The 23,223-nt window shown below is 39.1% G+C and overlaps 2 protein-coding genes across 2 annotated transcripts; one reads left to right on the top strand and one right to left on the bottom strand.

The window, feature by feature from the left end:
* Positions 1-108: 108 nt before the first annotated feature.
* On the bottom strand, positions 109-10,430 carry LOC106906731 (transient receptor potential cation channel subfamily V member 1-like). Its single transcript, XM_014972128.2, has 15 exons — positions 10,131-10,430; positions 8,647-8,795; positions 8,107-8,259; positions 7,883-8,020; positions 6,996-7,294; positions 6,109-6,285; positions 5,650-5,805; positions 5,478-5,573; positions 5,323-5,393; positions 3,815-3,980; positions 2,822-2,888; positions 2,410-2,738; positions 1,531-1,655; positions 716-822; positions 109-639 (listed from the first exon to the last, which is right to left on the bottom strand). The coding sequence occupies exons 1-15, from the start codon at positions 10,379-10,381 to the stop codon at positions 566-568; spliced, it is 2,358 nt and encodes a 785-aa protein (XP_014827614.2). The 5' UTR covers positions 10,382-10,430; the 3' UTR covers positions 109-565.
* A 3,777-nt stretch (positions 10,431-14,207) lies between these two features.
* Positions 14,208-16,828, top strand: LOC106906729 (uncharacterized). Its single transcript, XM_088011580.1, has 2 exons — positions 14,208-16,004; positions 16,297-16,828. The coding sequence occupies exons 1-2, from the start codon at positions 15,640-15,642 to the stop codon at positions 16,430-16,432; spliced, it is 501 nt and encodes a 166-aa protein (XP_087867706.1). The 5' UTR covers positions 14,208-15,639; the 3' UTR covers positions 16,433-16,828.
* The last annotated feature ends 6,395 nt before the right edge of the window (positions 16,829-23,223 follow it).

Here is a 23,223-nt window from a genome sequence, read left to right as displayed (position 1 = left end):
CTTTTTACCAAAGCAAATCTGATTTTCCAGCTTTGCCTTTCATTAAGAAAATAAAGTGAAATAATTTGCACATAAATTAACAAATAACCCAGACTGTAAACACAAAGCTTTTATTAGTGACTTTTATTGTGAAAAACTTTAGATTCTTCAAACCGACTTCATGCAGCCTAAGTCAGAGTTTATCTTTTATCTGCTTTAAATTGATCTTTTAGACGTCCAGCAGTGACGTCTAAAAAACTTCTGTTAAACCTCCAAACTAAACATGATTTAATAAAATCAAATCATATTTAACCGTCAGTAGAAAAGCTTTCCTTCCACATGAGGTAGTCTGCGTAGCGTCGTGTCGTTTAAATGTTTTAACTTGGCATCATGATCACCTTCACAGTTGATGTTTAAATAAACAGAAACACATTCAATTTTACAAGATATTAGCTTGAAATTTTCTGGAAATACATTTTTTTTTAAAGATGTGATGAAATGCGCCTGTAATAAAGTTTCTTAAGACAAGGACGAATTATGTTGAGTTATGAGAAATGTGTTTAAGAAATAAAAATCAGAGTTTGAGTTAGAGAACGTAGCTGTCTTCCTGTCGTCTGGAGCGAATCCTCTGGAGAAGCACATTTACGTTCCACGGATTCCCTGAACAGTCAGTTTGAACATGTTAGTAAATTTCAAGCCACAGGAAACAGCAGTGAAGGAACACCAGATGATTTACCAGAAGTTTCCTCCTCGGTTCGTGCGGTCGTCAGCTGACCTGCAGGTTCTTCCTTCAGCTTAACGCCGACATCCGAGCGCCATTTCTTCCAGTTTATTTCCGTCACTCTGAAAGGGACGAAACGCCAGAGAAAATCTCATGTGGAAATACTTATTGATGCTAGATAAGATAAAATCACCACGATGGTCAAATAACCTAAAATGCAAAATAATCTTACTGTGAAACTTTTTTTTACCTGCTTAGCGATAAATTAAAACATTCAACATTTCAATAGAACAAAGAGAAAAGAACAAATTACTATAAATCCCAAAACGTCGCTGACATTTCCCTTGTATTTGTTGAAAGCTTTATATTTTGTTGGTTTTGAAAAAGTTGCTTTATTTTCAGCAACTTAAACAGGAACTTTATTGGAGAAAGTTTGATTCATGACGGCATCCAAATCTGTTTTTAGGGGGAAAAAATGCGGTGGATGTTTTTGATCCGACTTACTGTCACAATGAAACGGTGGAAAATGAGCCGTTTCAAAAACCTCTGAAGGCAACGTCACAAATCAGCAGCACGCCCTGTTACCTAGCAACCCCAGCCAACCCCAGCCTGTTACCTAGCAACCACAGCTGAGCTCCAGCAGGTTTGGTTGGCTGGTTTCACCACTGCATGAGCTGTACAATGGCTGCTGGAAAAGACAAGAGTTTTGCTGTTGATTTACCATCCAGGAACCACTTGCTGCATTTCTGTTGGTTGTGCAGGAGGCGCCACTTCTGCTGTGTGTTGTTTTTATTTTACTGACTGGTCCAGACAAATCCAGCAACATTCACCTGACGAATCTCCGCGCGTCGTCCTGGTCGTTCCTGACGCAGACCATCTCTGACGCGCCGGACTGCAGCTTCGTCCTCAGCCACCGCGGCAGAGTCCTCTCCATGTCCAGGATGGTGAACGCTCTCTGGGAAACCACAACAAAACGGTTTCTCCAACTGATTCACGTAGGTGACTGATTTCTCTTTCCATCTGTTCTGTTTTAAAAGGTTTGCTTGCATGTTACACATTTTCATAGTTAGCTGTTATGCTAACTACGAATTAGGAAAATTGCATACACAAAAACGGAGTAAATTTCTACCAAAAATCCACAGAAATTTTGAGATTTTTATAGAAAAAAGCAAAAAATTTTCAGTTTGAAAAGCTGAACATTTACCAGAAAAACTAAACTTTCCAAAAAGCTTAAAATTTGTGACTTTTGAAACTCAGATGTTCTTTATACAAAATTTATTAAATTAATCTCAAAATTAGATTTTTTTTCTAGCAAATTCTTGCAAGAAACTCATCACACTCACAACTTAACATGTTTTTTTTTTCCAAGAAAATTTCTGAGATTTTTTTTTATTATTTTTTACTTTTCACACTAAGAAATTTCCGAGTATTTTCTAGAACATTTCTGAGAATCTTAAAATTTTCACCTTTCAAACTGACAAATTTCAAGTTTTTCGAAAAAATGAAGTGTTTTTTTAAATTATTATTTTGACTTTTGAAACTCAGAAGTTTCCATATTTCTCCAAACATTTCTGAGATCAATCTCAAAGTTTCCAAGTTTTTTTTGGTGCACATTTACTCCTTTTTAATTTCCACGGCCCTAAAACACAGATGTTGCTGAAATCACACAGCTAATCGTTTGGACAGGAATTTGCGGGTGAATCTTCCACCTGCAGGTTCCAGATGGTTTGGCTTTGCTCCTTGATTCTCTCCACCGTGTTCCCCATCAGGGCGATGAGCATGTTGAGCATCAGGATGTAGGTGAGGACGATGTAGCAGATGAGCAGGACGTAGAAGACCGTCTGGTTCTGGACGTGGTCGGTGAACTCCAGGTCTCCCATCCCGATGGTGAACTTGAACAGTTCCAGCGTGGTGAAGCCGATGTCGTTGTAGCTCGGCTTCTCGCATTTGAACGTTTCGACGTTAAAACTCCTTTGTCGTGGGACCGAGTCGTTGGTCGGACTCCCTCCAGGTGAGTTGTCGATGAGGGTGCAGACGGCTGCAGAGGAAACGTCGACTGCAGGTTAGGAGTCCAAACCGAATGAGTCGCTGTGTTGAATTTCTTGCGTTTAGAAATATTACCGGCAGAAAATCCAAAAAGCAGGACGATGTAGACGCATAAGAAGTGCAGAAGGTCGCCCAGGATCATCTGAAGAGGAGCAGACTGTGTTCGCACTGCCTGCGTCTCCATTCACCACATAATTTCACATTTCCAAAATAAATTTGCAAACTAGAAACAACAATTTAAACAAAAACTTGTTTTTTGATTTAAAAAAGTTTTGGCTCTAAGACTGGTGGGGTTTTATTTTATTTTATTTTTTTTTGTTGTATCATAATAGTATTTTTCACAAAGCTGAAAAGGAAACACTTTTTTGCATCAAACAAGTCACATGATCAACAACCAGATGTTACTACTGGCAGAAATGACAAAGAAGACGACAGGAAGTGGTTGCAGGTCGAAGGTGCTGCGTGTTTTTCAGTTACTTATAGCTGAACAAACTTGTTCTCATGTCGTTTTAATTCTGTTTTAATGGAATTACAAATTAGTGTGTTTTGACATTAGTGGAATATCAACAAAGTTTTACTCACATTTGTAGTGGAAACGTAGCTACTGTATGGCAGGCTGTTTTAGCATAAAATCAGTTACATTCCAGATGTCTGAAACTGGTTTATAACATTAGTAAATTAAGATATCTCTACTTATATTTTGACTGACTGAATTACTGACTGAAACTATCTGATACGTATATTTTAGATAATAGTTAAATTATAACTAGTTGTAAAGTAAATTTAAGATATCTGACCTTTTGTTCTGACCGGTCATAATTCTAATGAACAATTAAAGATATATTACATGCATTTTAGTCAGGAGATGTATAAGATTTAACTAGTGCAGATATCTTGAAAGCAAAAAATGAATAAAATAACTTAGAGATATCTGGAACTTTGGCTTGTTAAATTATCATTTGAAATAGCACAAATGTAGTTTTAGATTTCTACAGTAATTACAGACATTCGTATGAACTGATGTTAAAACTGCCTGCCGTAACCACTGAGCCGCTGCTAAGCTCTTACTCTCTGCATCATGACGTTGTAGATCCCCAGCTGCCTGGAGCCTCGTGTGTAATATAAAACATTCATCCAGGCGAGAGCCAGAGACAAGACGAGCAGCCCGACGTATTCTGTCCGCCCGCAGCAGTACAAGACCGCACACAGGAGCAGCAGGGCCGCCTGCAGAAAACTACAAACACGGAGGACGTGACCAGGCAGGAAGAGCATGCAAAAAACTACAAACATGGAGGACGTGACCAGGCAGGAAGAGCATGCAAAAAACTACAAACATGGAGGACAGGAAGAGCCTGCAGGAAACTACAAACATGGAGGACAGGAAGAGCCTGCAAAAAACTACAAACATGGAGGACAGGAAGAGCCTGCAGAAAACTACAGGCTCATGTGACTTGTTTGCATCAAACAAGTCACATGATCAACAACCAGATGTTACTACTGGCAGAAATGACAAAGAAGACGACAGGAAGTGGTTGCAGGTCGAAGGTGCTGCAACCACTTCCTGTCGTTGTGGTTGCAGCACCTTCGCAACCTCCTGTCCTCCTGTCCTCTTCCTGTCCATGGAGGACAGGAAGAGCCTGCAAAAAACTACAAACATGGAGGACAGGAAGAGCCTGCAAAAAACTACAAACATGGAGGACAGGAAGAGCCTGCAGAAAACTACAAACATGGAGGACGTGACCAGGCAGGAAGAGCCTGCAGAAAACTACAAACATGGAGGACGTGACCAGGCAGGAAGAGCCTGCAGAAAACTACAAACATGGAGGACAGGAAGAGCCTGCAAAAAACTACAAACATGGAGGACAGGAAGAGCCTGCAAAAAACTACAAACATGGAGGACAGGAAGAGCCTGCAAAAAACTACAAACATGGAGGACGGTTTATTATCAGGCAGGAAGAAAAACAAAAACATGAACCACCAGCAGATCTGTGACTGGAGACTCTTATCGGATTACTGAGTTATTAGGAGGATGTTCATTTTGCTTTTCTGTTTTCTGGAAAGCATAACTGAGACAATCATATTAATTGTGATTAATCAATTATTGAACTAGTCAACTAATTTAGTAATCAATTAATCATTATATGGAGACTCCAAAAAGGCCTTTTGCTGAAAAAACGACTCGCTAAGACCAAGAATTAAGCAAAACCTGTACAAGAAATAAAAATTTTCTGCAGTTTTAGTTTAATCTGTAAAAATAAAATCAATAAAAATCTCCTATTAAGCACCTATTGCTATTAATCAGTTGATCCCAAAATATCAGCCTAAACTTTACGCATGTTTTGTGTTTTCTCATATTTATTCAGCCTTTGCTACAAATTATCGAGTGTTTATTAAATAAATGCTTTGTTGTTGTATTTTAGGCAATACATTGTCTTTTTTTTTTTCTTAGAAAAAAGCAATTAGAGTTAGTGGATAAGTGGATACATGTAATCTGCAGAAGGTGCCAATTTTTTTTTATCCGATTAATCGATTAATTATCAGAAAATCCACAGAGGAGAGAAAGTGATGATACTCACAACAGAATTTCAGTGAATCCGTCAGTAAACAGAGAGCTGATGTTTGGGGGGTTCCTCCTGAAAATGGTTATCTACACATTTCAAAATAAGCCGCGTTACTGCAGCCGACCCAGACAGAGTTATGAGATACAGTTGGCTTCTTTCTGTTTCCGTACAGTTTTATAGAGAAACCTGGCTGCTCCCAGGACACTGATGATCTCACCGAGGCAGCGGAGGTGATCCGCCGGGACGTTTTCCACTGGGAACGGCGGCTGAGAGGGAAAACACAAACAGTTTGTCCGCTATGACTCCGCGGATCATTCAGCTGAATTCCTGTTTCTGCCTCACCTGTCCGTCTTTTCTGTAGAACGCCGCTGTGGTGAAGACGGCCAGGTACAGCAAATAAGACAAGAAGTTCAGGAGGAACAGCTTGGAGGCGAATCTCTGCCATTTGTCCTGCAGAAGGCTGCGGAGCGGTTCGATCTGCAGCATCTCTGGGCGATTCTGAACAGATTTACAGGAAAAGGTTGATCCGCTTTTTCATGTGACAGTTTATAGATTTAATTATGCAATTATTAATATCTTTCATTCATCTAATGACCTGTTTTACAATGAAGGTTGTTTTGACTCAAAGCATCTTCTGAAATGAAAACATGAAGTCAACAAATCGGCTGCATCTTAGGTGCAGATAAATATTAATTATTTTAGTTTCTTGGTACATAATTATTCATTTAGTGGCTGATTTTACTCACAAAAAAAGATCGTAAGCTTAAACTTAAAAATGAATTTAGAGTCTAAAGTGCTGACCGGGATTTCGCTGCCGAAGACGATGATCTCCAGCACCGAGTTGTTTTCGTCGGTGTCCATGTCGCTCATGTCGTAGAGAGAGGAGTGGACCGGTCCGTAGACCCACTCCGTCAGCTTCCGGGACAGCTGCCGCGTCTCCTCGGCCACAAATTCTCGATTCAACATGTGGCGGAAAAGCTTGGCGGAGAAACATGAGAGCCAAGTAAACCTCTGCCAAAAACCTTGGAAATGTTCAAAGATCAGAAATATTCCAGAGAAAATTTCTGAGTTTGACAAGTTGAACATTTGCTACAAAAAATATACATTTTGAGGTTCTCAGAAATTTTCAACAGCTGAAAGTTTGCTAGAAAAATGTTGAGATGAATCTCAGAAATTTTCTGTAGAGTTGAATTTCCAAAGTCAAAAATTTTAGTGTTTTTTTGTTTTTGTTTTTTCTTTTTTAGCAAATTTTCAAACTCTGACTTCTTTTCTTAAACATTTCAGAGATTAAGCTCAAAATGTAAATATTTTTCCAGCAAAGGTTCAACATTTCAAACTGAGAAATTTCAGATTTTTCTAGACAATTTCTGAGATTAATCTTAAAATTTTCTTTTTTTTTTAATTCCTGCAAAATTTTTAAGAGCAGTCTCAAAATTTCTGAGTTTTTTTCTCTAGCAAACATAAACTTTTCAAACTCATAAATGTTCTTGTTTTTTTCAGAATTAATTACTAATTTATTTCTATTAAATGTTTGACTTTTCAATCTGATACATTTCCTCGTTTAGCACATTTCTGAGATTAATCTCCAAATATCTGAGTTTTTTGGCAGCAATGTAATCCCCTATCCACCACAGATCTAACGCTGTAAACCTCAGCTCAGTTATTGGACCTCCAGCAAACAGACTCACCCCGATCTTTCCCAGTTTGACTGCTAACTTCAGCGGAGTCAGACCTTCGTTGTTCTGCATCGACTCCAGCTGGACTTTGCTGTTCAGCTTGTGGTGCAGAACCAGGATTTTGTCGTACATTTCTGCAACCGTCTCCGTGTTTTCCGCCGAGTCGTCTGCGATCTCCACCAGCATGTGCAGGACGGTGTTTCCCTGCGAGTCGCGGTCGGTCGGGTCGGCTCTGCGGTGCGGGTTCTCCAGGAGAAACGAAACCACCTCTGGCTGGTTGGTGCAGGCGGCCAGAGACAGCGGCAGCTCGCCTGGGCAGAACAAACTCTGATCCCACCGGTATAACGCAGGACGGGACTTTCACAACGGAGCGTTAGGACCAGTAGAAAGGAGTTCATTACCACACACACAAAACCTCAGAAATGTTTAGACTGATCTCAGACTTTTTCTAGAAAACTACTTACATTTCAGAGTTTGAAAAATCATAAAATTTGCTGAGAAAAACAATTGAATTAATCTCAGAAATCTCACAGGAAAAACAAACATGGAAAATTTTGAATTTGAAAAGTCAAAAAAAATTGCGAAACTCCCCCCAAAATTTTGAATTAATCTCTGAATTTTTCTAGACAGAAAACAAAAAAAAAAAAAAGTTTGAAAAGTTGGAAATTTTCTATTAAAAACTCAGAGACTTTGAGAATAATCTCAGAAATTTTGCAGAAAAAAACTTGCATATTTATGAGCTTCATAATTCTAAAAAGCTCAAATTTTGAGACTCATAAATTTCAAAAAGTTCTTTTTTTTCAAGAAAATGTCTAAGATTAATCTCAAAATGTCAGAGTTGTTTGGTGAGAGTTTACGGCCCTGAAGCATCTTCATCCCTCTTGGAGGAAATCACCCACCAAAATAAAAGCCCAGCTTTGCGTTCCTCTGGAAAAATGTCCCGCTGGCTTTGGCTTGGACATCAGCTCCTTTCTGGACCAGCAGCTCCACGTAGTGCAGCGCTCGTCTTTCAATGGCCACATGCAAGGCCGTCTGACCTGCGTGGGTTTTAAAGGGAAACGAATCCTTTATATTTAACAGAAACTCACCAAACTGTTGGCATTTATAAGGTTTGTTTTCTTACCTTTGTAAGAAGGATCTGTGTACGCGGCGTTGATGAAGCTTTCAGAGTCCAGGGTTTTCTCTGCTATGTCCATCAGGACTTCGATCGTGTCGTTCCTGCCGTCTTTCAGGTTCAGAAAAGCTTTCAGCAGCACAGTTTTCCCATTCGATTCATCTGAAATAATAATGAAACAAATTAAATAACTCAGACATCATAACTCTATGGTCCTGCATTGAGCCGGAGTCAGTGGAGGATTTTTAACAGAAAAACCTTCTGGTTTTATCCCGAATCAAACAGAGCAATGCTGCAGCTTTTACTCTGAAAAAACACAAAATCATACCAAGTACTAGATTAGGCTCTAGTCAAATATCTTAGTTCACGTGAAATAAGATAAAACTGTGTCTGTTATGAGTCAACAGCTGTTTGACTCATAAAAACAAATTTTTTCCATGTTAAAAGTGAAATAAAGAACTTTTTAAAACTCAATATTAAGTAGTTATTGACCTAAAGCAGCTCCTACATTTTTTGTAGGGTTGATGAAGCTGTGATTATGTCCCTGACCTTTGAACTCTGGGCTTGTCAGCCGTTTCCGGTGAAGCTGCAGGAAGTCCAGCAGGCCGTGAAGCTGGGCGGCGTCGCCCTGAGACGCCGCCGTGAAGAGCTTCTCCCTGGTGAACGGCGTGCTGCCGCCGGCGGGGCGACGCGGCGGTCTGATACAGGAAGACGATCAAACAATAATTCATCACAGGAAGAGTCACCGCTCGACCTTATGATGTCACCAGGTGACCTTTGAACCATCCAATTACTGAACAGATAATTAGAACAGATTTAACTTTCTCCTGCTGAACAGAAACAAAACTGAAGTTTTTATCTTTGGACATAAAGAGGAGCGATCTAGAGTTATAAATCTACAGCTTCAGTTATTCCAGTTGGAACCTGGACATCAGGCTGACCTCCGACCTCTGAACCTCCAGAGCCACATAGAGATGGTTACAAACCCAGCCTTCCATCACCTGGAGAACATTTATAACGTCTCAGAAAAGGTAAGATAAGGTAATTTTATTTATATAGCACATTTTCAGCAACAAGGCAGTTCAAAGTGCTTTACATGAGTTAAAAGGAAATACAAACAAAATAACAAACCAAAGGAAAAAAAAAGAGGAAAGAAAACTAATTTAATTTTCTAAAGTATGTAAACTAAGTGCTCCTGTTCAGGGATGCTAAGTATCTAATTCAATTTCTAAATAGTGAGGATGTTACAGTTTCTGATAAAATAAGCTAAAGAGTGACTGATCTAATTCCTTTTCTGGGTTAAAAGTAATATAAACTAAGCAGTGACTTGCTCCTAGTTGGGTAATTTCTTGGTACTTTTTCCTTTTACATGAGTAAAAACATGTTGAATTAGTGCTGCTGTTACTTTAGCATAATTGTTGGAGTCTCTACCCGTCCTGCTGATGCGTTTTTCTTTAGTAGCATTAATTACAGCTGCAGTTTCTTCACAGGTCTAAATGAATCTGATCCAGAACGCTGCTGCTGCTGCTGCTGTTCTGACTAAAACCAGGAGGACGGAGCATCAGCCGCTTCTGAAGTCGTTACACTGGGAGAATAAACTTTAAGATCACTGAACTACAGTAAAGGTCTTCAGGTTCTGGTCTCCTCTGCATCAACAGAATCAGAACCAAGCAGCTTTCAGCATCTATGCAACACAAATCTGGAACAAACTTCCAGAAAACTGAACATCCGAAACACAGATTTCCTTTAGATCTGACCTAAATACCCAGAGATGCTTTAGAACCGTAATAAATGAAAGTTTGACCAACATATTTGATGATTATTGATGATCATTGATGATCTCTGGTGTCTGCGCTTCATCAGTAAACTTAACTGGCTGGTTGAAACTGTTTGTTGTTAGCGAAGAGGCTGCAGGTCAGAGGAAACGAACCAAGAGGACGTTCACTGAGCTGTTTACATGAAACGTGACACCATCACCTTACCTGGCGTCTCCCTGCTGCAGGTGAGCGGCTATTAGCCGGTTCAGCACCTACCTTGACAGTAAGACGTTGCTGTCCATGGGGGCAGGCGCCGTCTCTGAGTTTTCACTTTGAAGCAGAGACAGAAGGCCTCCTTTCTCCTGGTCTGGACCTCTCTCTGGCTCCTCCTGGTCCGCTCCGTTTCCCTTTCCTCCCTTTTCCATTGTGGACAAACCAGCAGCAGCTCCTGATGAGGCAGCAGGTGAAGGAGCTGCAGCTCCAGGTGGAGCGTCGCAGAAACGAAGCGGAGGAACAGATGAGGTCATGGATTTTTACCGTTGATGCTCCGCCCTCGACATGTTTATCGACTTAACCAAAAACTGTAAGAACAGCAACACTTCAACATGTTTCACTCAAGTAAAAAGTGGCAAGAAATCACTCAAAAAATACTGACTAACTGGTCAAATTATCATTTAATATTTAAAATTACATCATCACACAGACAGAAGTATAAAGGTAAGTGGAAATTTAAGGATGAAAATCTGCAGGTGTTTCTGGTGAGTTTTTGTTTTTCATCCAGTGGGAAGAAAATCCAGAAATTTTACTGAAGTAAAAGTAAAAATACTTGAGAATAAAATGACTCACGTTCACACAAATCACACAGTTTAAATCACACAATATTTAAAACAGGAACTTATTTACATCATAAACTTCCCTTCAGTCTGTGTCCAGGAGCTGCAGTTTTTACACTCTGTTATAATTTATCTTGTCTTTTAATGGTTGTTAAGCTGCCTTTGCACCAACAGTTAAACAAGAAATAGTCCCTTCAAAACAAAAGCATATCTGCTCAAACAGGAAGTTAACTATATTTAAAACTAATTAAAGGTGAAGTAGGCTGAGACCGTCAAGATTATTAGTCATTTGCACATTGAAGTCAACACTCAATCCGAATAGTTCCCAGATACTGAAAAAAGTTCTTATATTTAATCTTAATTTACTGTAAGTTATCTTTTATAAGTAGTTAAAAAAAACTCAGCAGGATTTCACCAAAATACAACAAAAAAAACCCCCAAGAAAATAAAAAAATACAATTTCTGAAAAAGACAAATCAGGGCCACTGAAAAAAGGAGAACATTTCTGCTTTTTCAGAAAAAAAACTTGAACATTTCTGAGTTTAATAAGTTGAAAATTTACCAGAAAAAAGTCTGACATTTTTAGATTAAAAAAAATTCTGTTTCAGTTTCACAAGTCAAAAATGTTGACTTGTGAAATTCAAAACATTTCCAAAATTCAATATTTTTAAAAACTGTGAAAAAATTTTTCTAGGAAATTCCTGAGATTTATCTGAGATTTCTGTTTTTTGGCAGAATCTACTCATTTTCCACATCGTGCCTACATGAGGGACGCGGCGCGTCAGGATGCTGAAGGATTTTCATCGACCATCAGAGATGCTGCAACGCAAATCCGGGCCGCCAGGGGGCGCCGTTGCTCCTGACCTCTGATCCGGGATCTGGGCTTACAGGTGAGTTAATTACTTACGTTACCTGAGTAACTTTTGGGACGTGTGTTCATCTAAGAGTAGTTTTACTCTCCGGTACTTTTTACCTTTAAGTAAGACTTGTATCTGCTCTGCTCCAATCAGCTGCTTCACTGAATTAAACACTGAAAGAAAACAAGTTACTATTCCTGAAAAAAACAAAACAAACTGTTTTAACCAAAAACACGTGTCTGCTTGGTCGGTCAATAAATACACAGTAAATAGAATATATTGACACTGGAAATACTTTGCTCTGCATTAACATGTATGAATTATTTATTGTAATTATTAGTTTCAAAGGTTTTATGTTGTGGATTTTTTAACTCATCTGTTATTTTATTATTCTGAAGATGCTGAAAGAAACTTTGCCACAAAAAATTTTTTTTGTTTAAAAGCTACAGCTCTTGTTGATGTGATCAACAATAAACTAACATCTTAAGCAAATAAGTCGTCCATTCAGTCATATTTCTTGTGATAAATGTGGAAATCATTTGTCTTTAGTAAAACAAAGGCATCGAAACCAATGAGTGAGTCAGTGTTTATGTGTCAAATCAACTGGAAAATTAAACAAAATGCAAGAAGTATTTTACAGATGAGTTCTTTGTTTACATTTTCCCTCCTTCACAGGATCTGAAAACACAAAATCTAAAGTGTTTTTGTTTTAGCTTCCAGTGCAAATATAATTCTGAAAACTAACATACAACTTCAGTTTTAAGTCAATAATTCCTTAATATTGATTAAATATTGATTAAAAACCACTATTTCCACTGGAAAATTATTTCACTTATAACAAATTTTTTTCTCATATTATTAGTGAAATAATCTGCCAGTAAAACTGGTAGTTTTTAATCAATATTAAGGAATTATTGATTTAAAACAAGCTCGTATATTTGTTTTGTCTTATTTGAAGTGCACTAAGATAGTTTCACTGAAAACTAGACGGAATACTTTATAACATTGTGAGTTTTTGCAGTGTATTTTATGTCTTTGTCGGGATTCCGATTGTGTTTCTGTTTGAGTGTTGCATCTGTTCCAGAGAGGATCTTTGTTGATGAACCCTGCGGGGTTTATTAACTCCTTCGTGTCCGGAAACTCAACGCCAACATGCGCTTCAGTTGGGAATCATTTCCAGTCTGTTTGGTCTCGCTGCCAGATGAGGGAAAGTTTTGACATCAGGTTGTTTTTTTTAAACAGTCAAAGTTTTTAATAAAAACATCTAGAAACGAGACAAAATGGCCGATCATGCTAACAAACCGCTCCTTGGTTTTATCACATTTATCTGGAGAAATTAAACAATCTTCCTGTTAATCTGACATTCCAACTTTTTCTCTTTTTAACCTGTTCATCTGTGTGCAAAATAAACTTTGACTGTTTTTTTTCCTGACTCTCTTTGCTCTATGAATGCTGAAACTTTTAAAGGACTTTAATCTCTTTCATCTTTCTTTCAGACCTGGCAGCGCTGAAACGCCGAGTCACTTCTGGAGTTCTGGACATTTTATTCCTTCTGCGTTTTGCTTTAGCTCTTCTTCTGTCATGTTGAAATGCAACTTTGAGTCACCAGCAGGTTTTATTTTATTTGTCTTTCAGGTGTAAAGAAATGGCTCCAAAATAAATGTCTTAAAAAAATTAAAAGTTCAGTTTTCTGTCACTCATTTCAGAGAATAAATCTCTGAAATTCATCCGAGTGAAATATTCCAATGATGATTATAACATATGACAAAAATCCAAACCTGAATATTATTAATAAGTTAAATATTGGAAACTCATGATGTCATATAGAACAAAATAATTATCTTACCAAAACGTTTCTGTTTGAAAAGGAATACTTAGTCTTCCCCTTTATCTCAGTTTTATGAAATATATTACTTACCAACTCAATAATTATCAGAAACTTGTAATTTTATTCATAAAACTCGTCTTTTATTCACAGGAGGGAGAGATAAGGAGGTTCTGTCATCAAGAGAGCGATTTCTGACAGGAACATTAGATAATCATGCTGCAGACATTCTGTAAATGTGGGTCATAGCAGTGATTCACACACAGTGACTATTAATGTAAGAGTGATAACATAGTATTTCTAACACCCATAGTAATAATAATAATAGTTAAAATGAAGCATCAGAATAATTGCCTATAAATTCTTCATAATCTGTTAAACAATAAAATAAAAAATGATGGTAACAATAGTAAAACCAGTCGGTTCTTATTTCTCTCATCCTGTAGAAATATTTCTGTCGGTCCATGTTTCTGTAAATGTGATATGTAAATCAGACGGCGCAGCAGGTGATATGCCAGAACCGGGCCGGAGGCGGAGCTTAACATACCTAAGGACAGTGTTGTGGTACTCGAAGTTGGTCTTGGTCTTAAGACCGGTCTTAAGACCATTTTTTGATGGTCTCGGTCTCGTCTCGGACTCGACCGCATTTGGTCTCGGTCTTGTCTCGGTCTCGGGCTCTGAGGACTTGGCATTTTATTTCAAGACCAGTCAAGACCGCAACTGTGAAAATATCACTAAACATACAGCATACTGTCCAGTTTATTTGTTAACATTTTTGTTTTCAGTGGATGCAAAACGCACCGATTAAAATCCAAGCAACTACGTGTTTCTGTTACTCCCCCTCCCCACCTTTCACTCGCGCGCGGCGCTCCAGGACATGCGCAGTGGTTTCCTCTCAGCGGCAGAAAATGTTTGTCTAATCGTCAGTAATATAATAGCGCTGCATAAATAGTAAGAAATCCGATGGCCACAGCTAACTCAGCAGCGCTTCACTTTCACAGACGGTGGGGACAACGTCTAACTATTTTCGTCACTTAGAAAAGTAGCTCAAAGAAGGTAAGCTCCGTTAACGTGATGTTAGCAAAGCTAGCTGTACAGAGACACATAAGCATTGTGATGAAAAATGTTATCACTCACTGCCTGAATTATTGTGCGGAGGTGTTGACTGACTTGTCGCATATATGGGACAACGCTATGTCCAAAAGTCTGCAATATAGTGATGTGACATTCAGAAACAGTCGATTCTTCTCCACGGCTCTTTACTTATTAGATAGGACTGGAGTGTCACTCACTGAGAGCCGTTGTTCTATCAGATAGCCATACGCTGTCAGGATAGCATAACATGCATTAAGCATTAAGAAATCCGACCGTCAGAGGAGTTGTCAGTTCACCATACGCAGCAAGTTATGATGAACATAAGTCATTAAATTGTTTTCAATGATAACTATATAGATATACATGTGTTGTCATGGTTTCAAAGTGTATTTAAAGCAGGTCTGGCTGCAGCTGAAGTAAGCTACAACACACGCCCGTGTAAAACTCACTTAACCGCTAAGTCAGGATGCCATACAACTGTTAATAACAAAGTGTATGACGATCTACGTCATGATTCTATGTTGTTGATTAAATGAAATGTTATGGTAATGACATGTCTGACAGATATTGCCGGTGTTCTATCACATAGCCATACGCTGTCAGAATAGCATACATGCAGTGAGTACCATGCCAGCGCATGCGCATTAAGTCCGACCGTCAGTGTAGTTGTCAGTATACGCAACAAGTTATGACGAAAATAAGTTATTAAATTGTTTATAATATGACATAATGTGATAACTAGATAGATATACATGCGTTGTCGTGGTTTCAAAGTGTATTTAAAGCAGGTCTGGCTGCAGCTGGATGCCATACAACTGTTAATAACCAAGTGTATGATGATCTACGTCATGATTCTATGTTGCTGATTAAATAAAATCATATGGTAATGACAGCGTATGCATGTCTGAGCTAAGCGTACGACTATCTGACAACGTATGCTGATCTGACAGAACACTGTGAGTTTGTGCTAAGTGAATGATGATCTGACCTGACAGAACACCCGTTCTTTGTTCTTGTAATGCTCTGTGTACACTGCATCATTATTTTATTTTATTATGTACGTTAATATTTAAATTAACAAATAACTAAAACACAAGAACGAAAGAGCACGCAGAGCATGCACTCATGCACAGAGCATGACTACAGTTTTTTCTACTCTGCCACATCTTTAATTGATGACGTTTCTTCTTGTTTTTCTACCGTTTCCTCCCAGTTGGGTGGAGCTGTTGCCGCTCCTGGAGAGAAAATATGGCGTCAACAAGTGTTACAAGTTTGAGAACAACTGGGTCCCCAGTGAGTTTGCCCTGACTCCTCCGGCGCCCCAAACGCTGCCCCAGCTGGACCGCTGGCAGAACGTATCCGGGGTGAACATCCTGAACCACGTCTACATCGAACCCGCCCCACGGAAACCGGTCTTCAACAACTACAAGATCATCACCAACCCGCGGTCCGTGTACAGCGTGACCGTCCACGGAGTGCTGCGGTCGCAGGGCGGCTGCGCCTGGACCGACAGGCGGATAGCCCGGATGTACCACGTCAAGTAAGCTAATGTCGTCTTAGATCTTCTTCTTCATTGTTTTTTATGGCGGTTAGCAAACATCTTAAGGACCCTGGGAAATGCAGTCCTCCAGTGAAAATCTGACTAAAATTGAGTAAAAATTTAAATCTTTTTTTTTTAAATAATCCATAAAAAATCTCTGTTTTGAATAAATCCCTTTGTAATGCAGCAGAAGAAGCTGTTATTAAATCAGAGAGCAGAAAGGCGGTAACCGTTTGCATTTTGTCCTGCAGAGTCGGGGCAGCAAAGCGTAAGATTGTATTTTGTGCTGCAGGCCTCGGGGACAAACGGAGCTGAAGCCGGAGCAGCTGATTTACGATGGCCGGCTGCTGAAGTACAGCGGCCGCCTGGTTTCTGCCGTCAACATCGTTCTGAGAGACAATGGGCTGCTGCCTAAGGATGCCATGTAGACCCGCTGTCTTCCCACAATGATTGCACTTTTAAGGTTTCACTGAAGATCTGGACAATTTGCCACTGTGTTTTACACTTATAATGTATTTATTTAATTAGGTGCAAATCAATTAACAAATTGCATCAATGTAAATATGAAGGAGTAGTTATAAAAAACAACATGTTTACATTTAATTTGCTTTTATTTGCTCAAAGCAATGCATAAAGCACATTACCATGCAGTTTACAGTATAATTACTGTTGTATTTTTCTTGTGAAAATGTCAAAAGCTTACAGTAGTTAAGGAACATCTGCTGACTTATTTTTAAACTTTTGTTTGTCTCTGTTGATTGTAAATATTAGTTTGTTAAAGTAAAGATGGGTACGTTAATGTGAATAAAAGCTAAATTATTAAATCTGGGCATTCAGAGTAAAAAAAACAACACAACACTGGTGCAAAGAAAAGATTCAAACAATCCGGTTTGTTTCCGTTTCTGTTCACAGTTCAGAATAAACCGGTTCCTTCCAGTTTAATCCGATAATAAAAACACATTCAGGACTTTAATAAAAGCATCCCGGAGTCACGTGACCGCGGCGAGATGTCGTAGTTTATCACGGCTCAGTTTTTCCATTATTGTTTTTACCACATATTTGATCTTTAGGTCAACGTTTTTGTCTAGTAGGTAACGATGGCTACATCCTCTAAGAAACATTCAGCTAAACAAACTCAATAACAGCTTAATGTTCTGTTGACAACGAAGAATTGGCTAGGCTAGTAAAGCTAGCTGTGGCAGATGCTATCAAGGAAGCCATTCCCGCGCTGGTGAAGGAAGTAGTCACTCAACTTTCAACCAAAACACAAGCTATGGTGGCAGAACAGGTCGCTGAGCTTCGGACTGAGATGTTAACCACCCGAGCGGACACTTCAGCCTGTATGGAAACCACCCAAAGCCCCATGACTATCGCCTCTCGACATTGGTGGACAAACTAACTGCACACTGGGCTACACTGGAGGACAAAGTGGCGGATTTACATACCTGAACCGAAACACACCGAACTGCGCAGCACAACATGTTAAGGTTGTTGAAGGGAACATAACTGACCTACTCCCAACTCTCTCGATATTTTTTATTTATTTAAACCTTTTACTGACCTGTGAAACTTTGGGGCTTGGTTTGTAGCTGTAGTGTTAGCAAAACATTGTGCTCCTTTCTTGCACATTTAAGACTTTGACAAATAAAGTAGCCATCGTTAGCCAACAGGTTGGCTAGCAGAGAACAGGATCTCGCTCGCGTGAAGCTCGTTTGAATACTGAATGCTGATTGGCTGTTTACTAGCGGCTGGGGTGAATACAGATTTTCCCGCCGCTAGTCTCGTTGGCATGGCAACTCAACCGTTGCCACGCTAAATGCGGCTCGGACTGAAGCCTCCTTACCCCAGAGTGTTTTGTTTTGTTGATTATAATATTTGCATGTCCTGCTGGACTTATTACTAGATTTAAACTAAAATTAAACCTACATTACTTGAATAATAACATAAAGTGGTAAACTCTTGATTTAATTGAAGAAGGGAGATCTGTGGGTTTTGGAGGAAATTACTCTAGGATCACGAGTCCAGTGTTTCGTGGTATTCTATGCTCCTTAAGAGCTGTTTGTTAAGTTAAATGTTATATTATGGATGTTCTGCCCTCCAATGTTTTTTGGAGAGCTTTGGGGCTACGGCGACAGGGTTTTATGGGTGGTTATGGATCTCGTTTGGTTGTCACTGTCTATACGTTGCATCTTTGAATCGTTGCATTATTTTCCATTTTCTTACACTGTATCTTGCAAATTTTAATATGTTTTCTGTAACATGACGAAGTTCCATGTTATAAGCTGGAACATTAATGGACTAAATGGGCAAATGAAGCGTGCAGCCTGTTCAGACTTTCTTTGTAGGCACTCAGTGGATGTAGCTTTCATACTTGAATCACACTTAAGATCTGTAGACTTATATCGTGTAGTTAATTCCACCTGCAAACAATATGCCTTTTACTCAGCTAGACATCAGTCTTTCTCCAGGTTAGATTACCTATTAGTATCTACGAATTCATTCTCTGTAATTCATAATGTAGTTAATCTACCCTGTTTGCTATCGGATCACAGCATTGTATCGCTCACCTTACGCTTAGAAACATCCCTTCCAAAGCTTCACGTTGGCGATTCAATATATCACTTCTTAGAAATGAAGAGTTGTGCAATTTCTTTCTGTCAGAGTTGACACCTATTAAACACAGAAAATAACACAGGAAAGACTAGAGAAAGTTAGATTCTGAATACTAGCGAGGAGAACAGACAGAGATGTGCTTTCAGTTACAATCTCCTACTGCTCTGAAAGCACATTTGCCTGCCCCTCTCTTTTTATTGTCTTTAGGATCCCTAATCACAGAGAGCACTGTAACTCTAAAGGGAGTGGGGAAAACACTTCATCACACAGTCACAGCCCCAAGATTATCACTAACTAACAACACAATCTATCTCACACCAGCTTATCTAGTTCCTGACCCAGGATCAAATAGGACAAGTTGTGAATCTTAACGGCGATGGTTTTATAGCTATCTAAGAGGTCAAAAGCAGGGCGTTCTGTGAAGAGCTGCTGTCTCTGCTCTTCTTCAGAGAGGCCCTCTGAGAAAGGAAATCAGAGTGATTAACAATACAGAAACATTTCTTAAAATATATAACTAAAACAAATAAGAAAATCAAATAAACAAATAAACTAAGAACATATAAAACAGTATAACAAATAGTTGATAATAATACAATTTACCTAATCTTTCATAGCACTCTAAAAACCTTTATAGGAATCAATGCTGGTGTGGTAGAGGATCCAAGATTTCTGTGGGATAAGATTAAAGGATCAATTAAAAACACAACAATTTCCTTCTCATCTCATCTTAGGAAAAATCGTCTTCAGAAAATAGGTGAACTGGAGGAAACTCTTAAACAACTTTAATTAGAAAGACAGGATAAACACAATGATGAACTATTGGGGAAAATATCAGTGACTAGAACAGAGTTAAACTCATAATGAAGACAAAGAGCCGAATTCCTAATTCATAAAACCAGAAGGAATGATTATTTTAATGGCTGTAGATCAGGGGTGCCTAATACGGCGATCGCGATCGCGGAAGGTTTTAAGTCGATCTCGGCAGGTGACAATCTGATCGCCACCAGGACGCTGAGAGCAGCGCTTCCTCTTCTGACGGGCTTATCAAAAATATTCACTAAGATCCTAAACGTTTGTAGCTTCATTAAAAAAAATAATAATTATAAAAAAAATCACCGAGATGTGTTAAAATTAATAATCTTAGTAATTATTGTTTGTTGCGCAATTCGGTGCGTTTAGGTCCCATTAACAGAAAAAAAAAGAAAAAAAAGCGACTCAAAGACCGACTGACGAGCAGAGCAGGAGTTTAAATTAGCTACTCAACCAGCGCTGTGTTCATGAGAGGCTTATTAATAATCGAGGAATAAATATAACGCCTGGAAACCTGATATCGTAACAGACTGAATGTTGTGTTTTTAACATAATCTCTGCTCGGCTTGCGGGCGCAGGCGGTTGCCACGGCAACGGGTGGCTTAAACTACAAAGAGACAGAAAGTAAAAAGGTAGGAGTGGTTTAGAGTTGATCACCTGTTCGGGTTGTTTTACCTTTGTTTATCTTTGCTGTGGCTCATCACACCCGCTGCAGTTTCTGAACATTCAAAAAACGACAAACTTGGACTAATGACCTCGTTCGTATGTGAGTATACGTCACAACAAACATCAAATAGGACAAATATATTTCATTAAGTTTTAACTAATTCTACAGCGATAATTATGTGAAATTAAATTAATTATATCCCGACTTCTGAAGATTTGCCTTTACCTTTTCTGGGCTCTTTGGTTAGTTTCTCATACTGAGGTCATCAAACCAAATTTCAAATCTGCCATGACTGACTGACAACTGCTGGTTTGCAACCAGCTTCTGACTGAGAAACCAGTAACCTACTCCCAGTGTCAGAATCACACTGAGGAAGAAACTGCATCAGGTTTTCTGTCACTTTATTATTTCTGCTACAACTGATGCATATTTGCATATAAAATAAGTCAATAGAGTTTAATTTGCAATTTTTATGTCTTTGTGTCCTGAGGTAGATCTCAGGCGGCTGGTGAGAGAAAAAGTAGATCTTGCTCTCAAAAAGTTTGGGCACCCCTGCTGTAGACCAAGCCATTTACTAGCCTTAAGACTGAAACAGAATGAGAAACACTCCATCATCATGGCCATTCAATCTCCTACCGGTACCCTAACTGAACCCTGCGAAATTAACTCGCCATTTAAAACTTATTACTCTTCCCTTTACTCCTCTGAAGTAGTGTTGAATGCTGGAAAATGTGAGCAGATTGTTCTGAATCTTCAGCTCCCTACTCTTACTGATCAGGATTCAGGAAAACTTAGTGCCTCCATTACACTAAAAGAGTTGAAAGAAGCCTTTGTCTCTATGAAGAAAGGTAAATCCCCAGGTTGGGACGGGGTCCCACCAGAGTTGTACCTCGCCTTCTGTGATATACTCGGCCCACCATTGCTGGATATGATTAATAAGGTTCATTTAATCCAAGTATCAATTCCGCAATAATCACATTGCTTCTCAGTCCTAATAAAGACCCAGCACCATGCAGTAACTACAGACCCCTGTCCCTCTTAAATGGGGATGTCAAACTCTATGCGAAAGTACTTGCAATGCGACTTGAAAGCTATTTATCTAGACTGATACATAATGATCAGACCAGATTTATAAAAGGCAGGTTGGCATCTGACAAGCTACGGCGCTTGCTACACATTATTCACGCAGCAAAGACAACTGATTCCCCATGCTCTGTCTTGTCTCTCGATGCTTAAAAAGCGTTTGACAGACCTAATCCTTATCTCTGGGCCACCTTGGACAATTTTAAGCTAGGTCTGCAATTTATCCAAATGGTAAAGGTTCTGTATGCTAACCCGTCTGCGATGGTGTATACTGGTAATACCTGTTCTTCTCTATTCCCCTTACTAAGGGGCACATGCCAGGGCTGCCCCCTTTCCCCATTACGTTTTTGCCCTGTCCCTCGAACCGCCGGCCCAGAAAATCAGACAACACCCCTCAGTTCTGCCCATCTCAGTCAAGGGCATCGAGCATCGCATATCTTCATATGCAGACGATATTTTACTTTATATTGGTGACACAGGGTCCTCTTTAACACATCTACTATCCATCTTTGATCTGTTCGGCTCACTATCTGGTTATAAAATTAACTGGAGCAAGTCGTCATTGTTGCATCTAAATTCGGTCACACCAAACCCCCCCCCCCCCCGCCATCTGCCATCCCAGTGGGGAGCCATTTTAAATATCTCGGGATTGACATCTTTCCCTCTATACTTCATATTAGCTTCACACAACTTCCAGTGCATTTAACCTTATTGAGAAAGATTTACAGCGCTGGTCAAAACTCCCAAATTCTCTACAAGCCCGTGTGTCAGTAAATAAAACGGATGTTCTTCCGCATGTTAACGTTTACTCCTCCATGATTCCTCTTGCACCGCCAAGAGGTTACTGGGACAAGCTGCACTCTCTCATATCTAAGTTCATTTGGAATGGGAAGAAACCTCGTTTGAAAGTGAGAACACTTCAACGAGATAAAACACTTGGAGGGCTTAGGTCACCGAATTTTAAGATGTATTTTTGGTCCTTTGTGCGCTGATCTTTGCTTGTATGATTGAATCCTGAGGTCTCTGTTTCTTGGAAACCAACTGAAGAAAATCTATCCAAACCATACAAGCTGGAGGACTTGATATATTCTAATATACCTCCCAAAGAAGCTAAATCACAATTAGGACCCATAATTTCTTCTCTTCTTAGAACCTGTCATTCAGTGCTGAATCACACAAACCAACCTGAAGTGGCATAAACACTCTCCTATATTTAATAACTTTTCCATCCTCATTGGAAACAAGCCATTCTCCTTCCCTCGGTGGAGAGATAAGGGTGTCAATGTCCTCAAAGACCTTATGAACAATGATGGCCTGCGTTCTTTTAGTGACCTGCAAACTGAGTACAAATGGTTCAAATTTAAAGGTTTATTAAAAACATCCACATCATTTATTTAATTGGAAACATTTTTATGAACATGTGAAATTAATCTGGAATTTCCAGATTAATTTCACATATTTATAAAAAAAAATCTTCATTAGAATTTCACGTGTTTAAATTTCCCATCATTAAAGGCATAAATTTACAACATTAAGACTCTGATATTATATAGTCAGACATTTACAGCAAACATCTCCCAGATTGAGGGAGTGGATCTAGGCGATGTACATCTGGATACGTTCCAAAGTCTCAGTTCTTCAACTTCTGCCATTTTTTGTTGCAAATAAATATTATAGTTTTAATAAATAGCAGTTTGTTTCGGTATTCAATAAGTGTTTTCACCAGTCCCTCCAGAATTTTGTATAAATATTTGGAGATTTTTACTATATTTGTGCTAATGTGTGATGTGATTTTTTTATTACTTGCCATATTTATCACAAGCTATAACTCAAGCAACTCAGACCGAAGCAGCTGTCGCTTAAACCCAATGTTTCTGAAAAAAATTGAGAAAAATTAGCAGTAATATCAGAAAAATATGGGCGGTTGTTGATTTTTGTGTGAATTTTGTAAATTTGTGAAACACTGGAGGGACATATTTATGAAATTCGTAGGCCAGAGGGCCACGTAAAAAGCTACAGCGGTCCAGATTTGGCCCCTGGACCTTT

The sequence above is a fragment of the Poecilia mexicana genome, unplaced genomic scaffold (genome assembly GCF_051168715.1).
Source record: "Poecilia mexicana isolate PSO_F unplaced genomic scaffold, ASM5116871v1 scaffold_13, whole genome shotgun sequence".
Taxonomy (NCBI): Eukaryota; Metazoa; Chordata; class Actinopteri; order Cyprinodontiformes; family Poeciliidae; genus Poecilia; species Poecilia mexicana.
The sequence above is the reverse complement of the archived record's forward strand: the minus strand, read 5'-3'. Positions and strand labels throughout refer to the sequence as shown.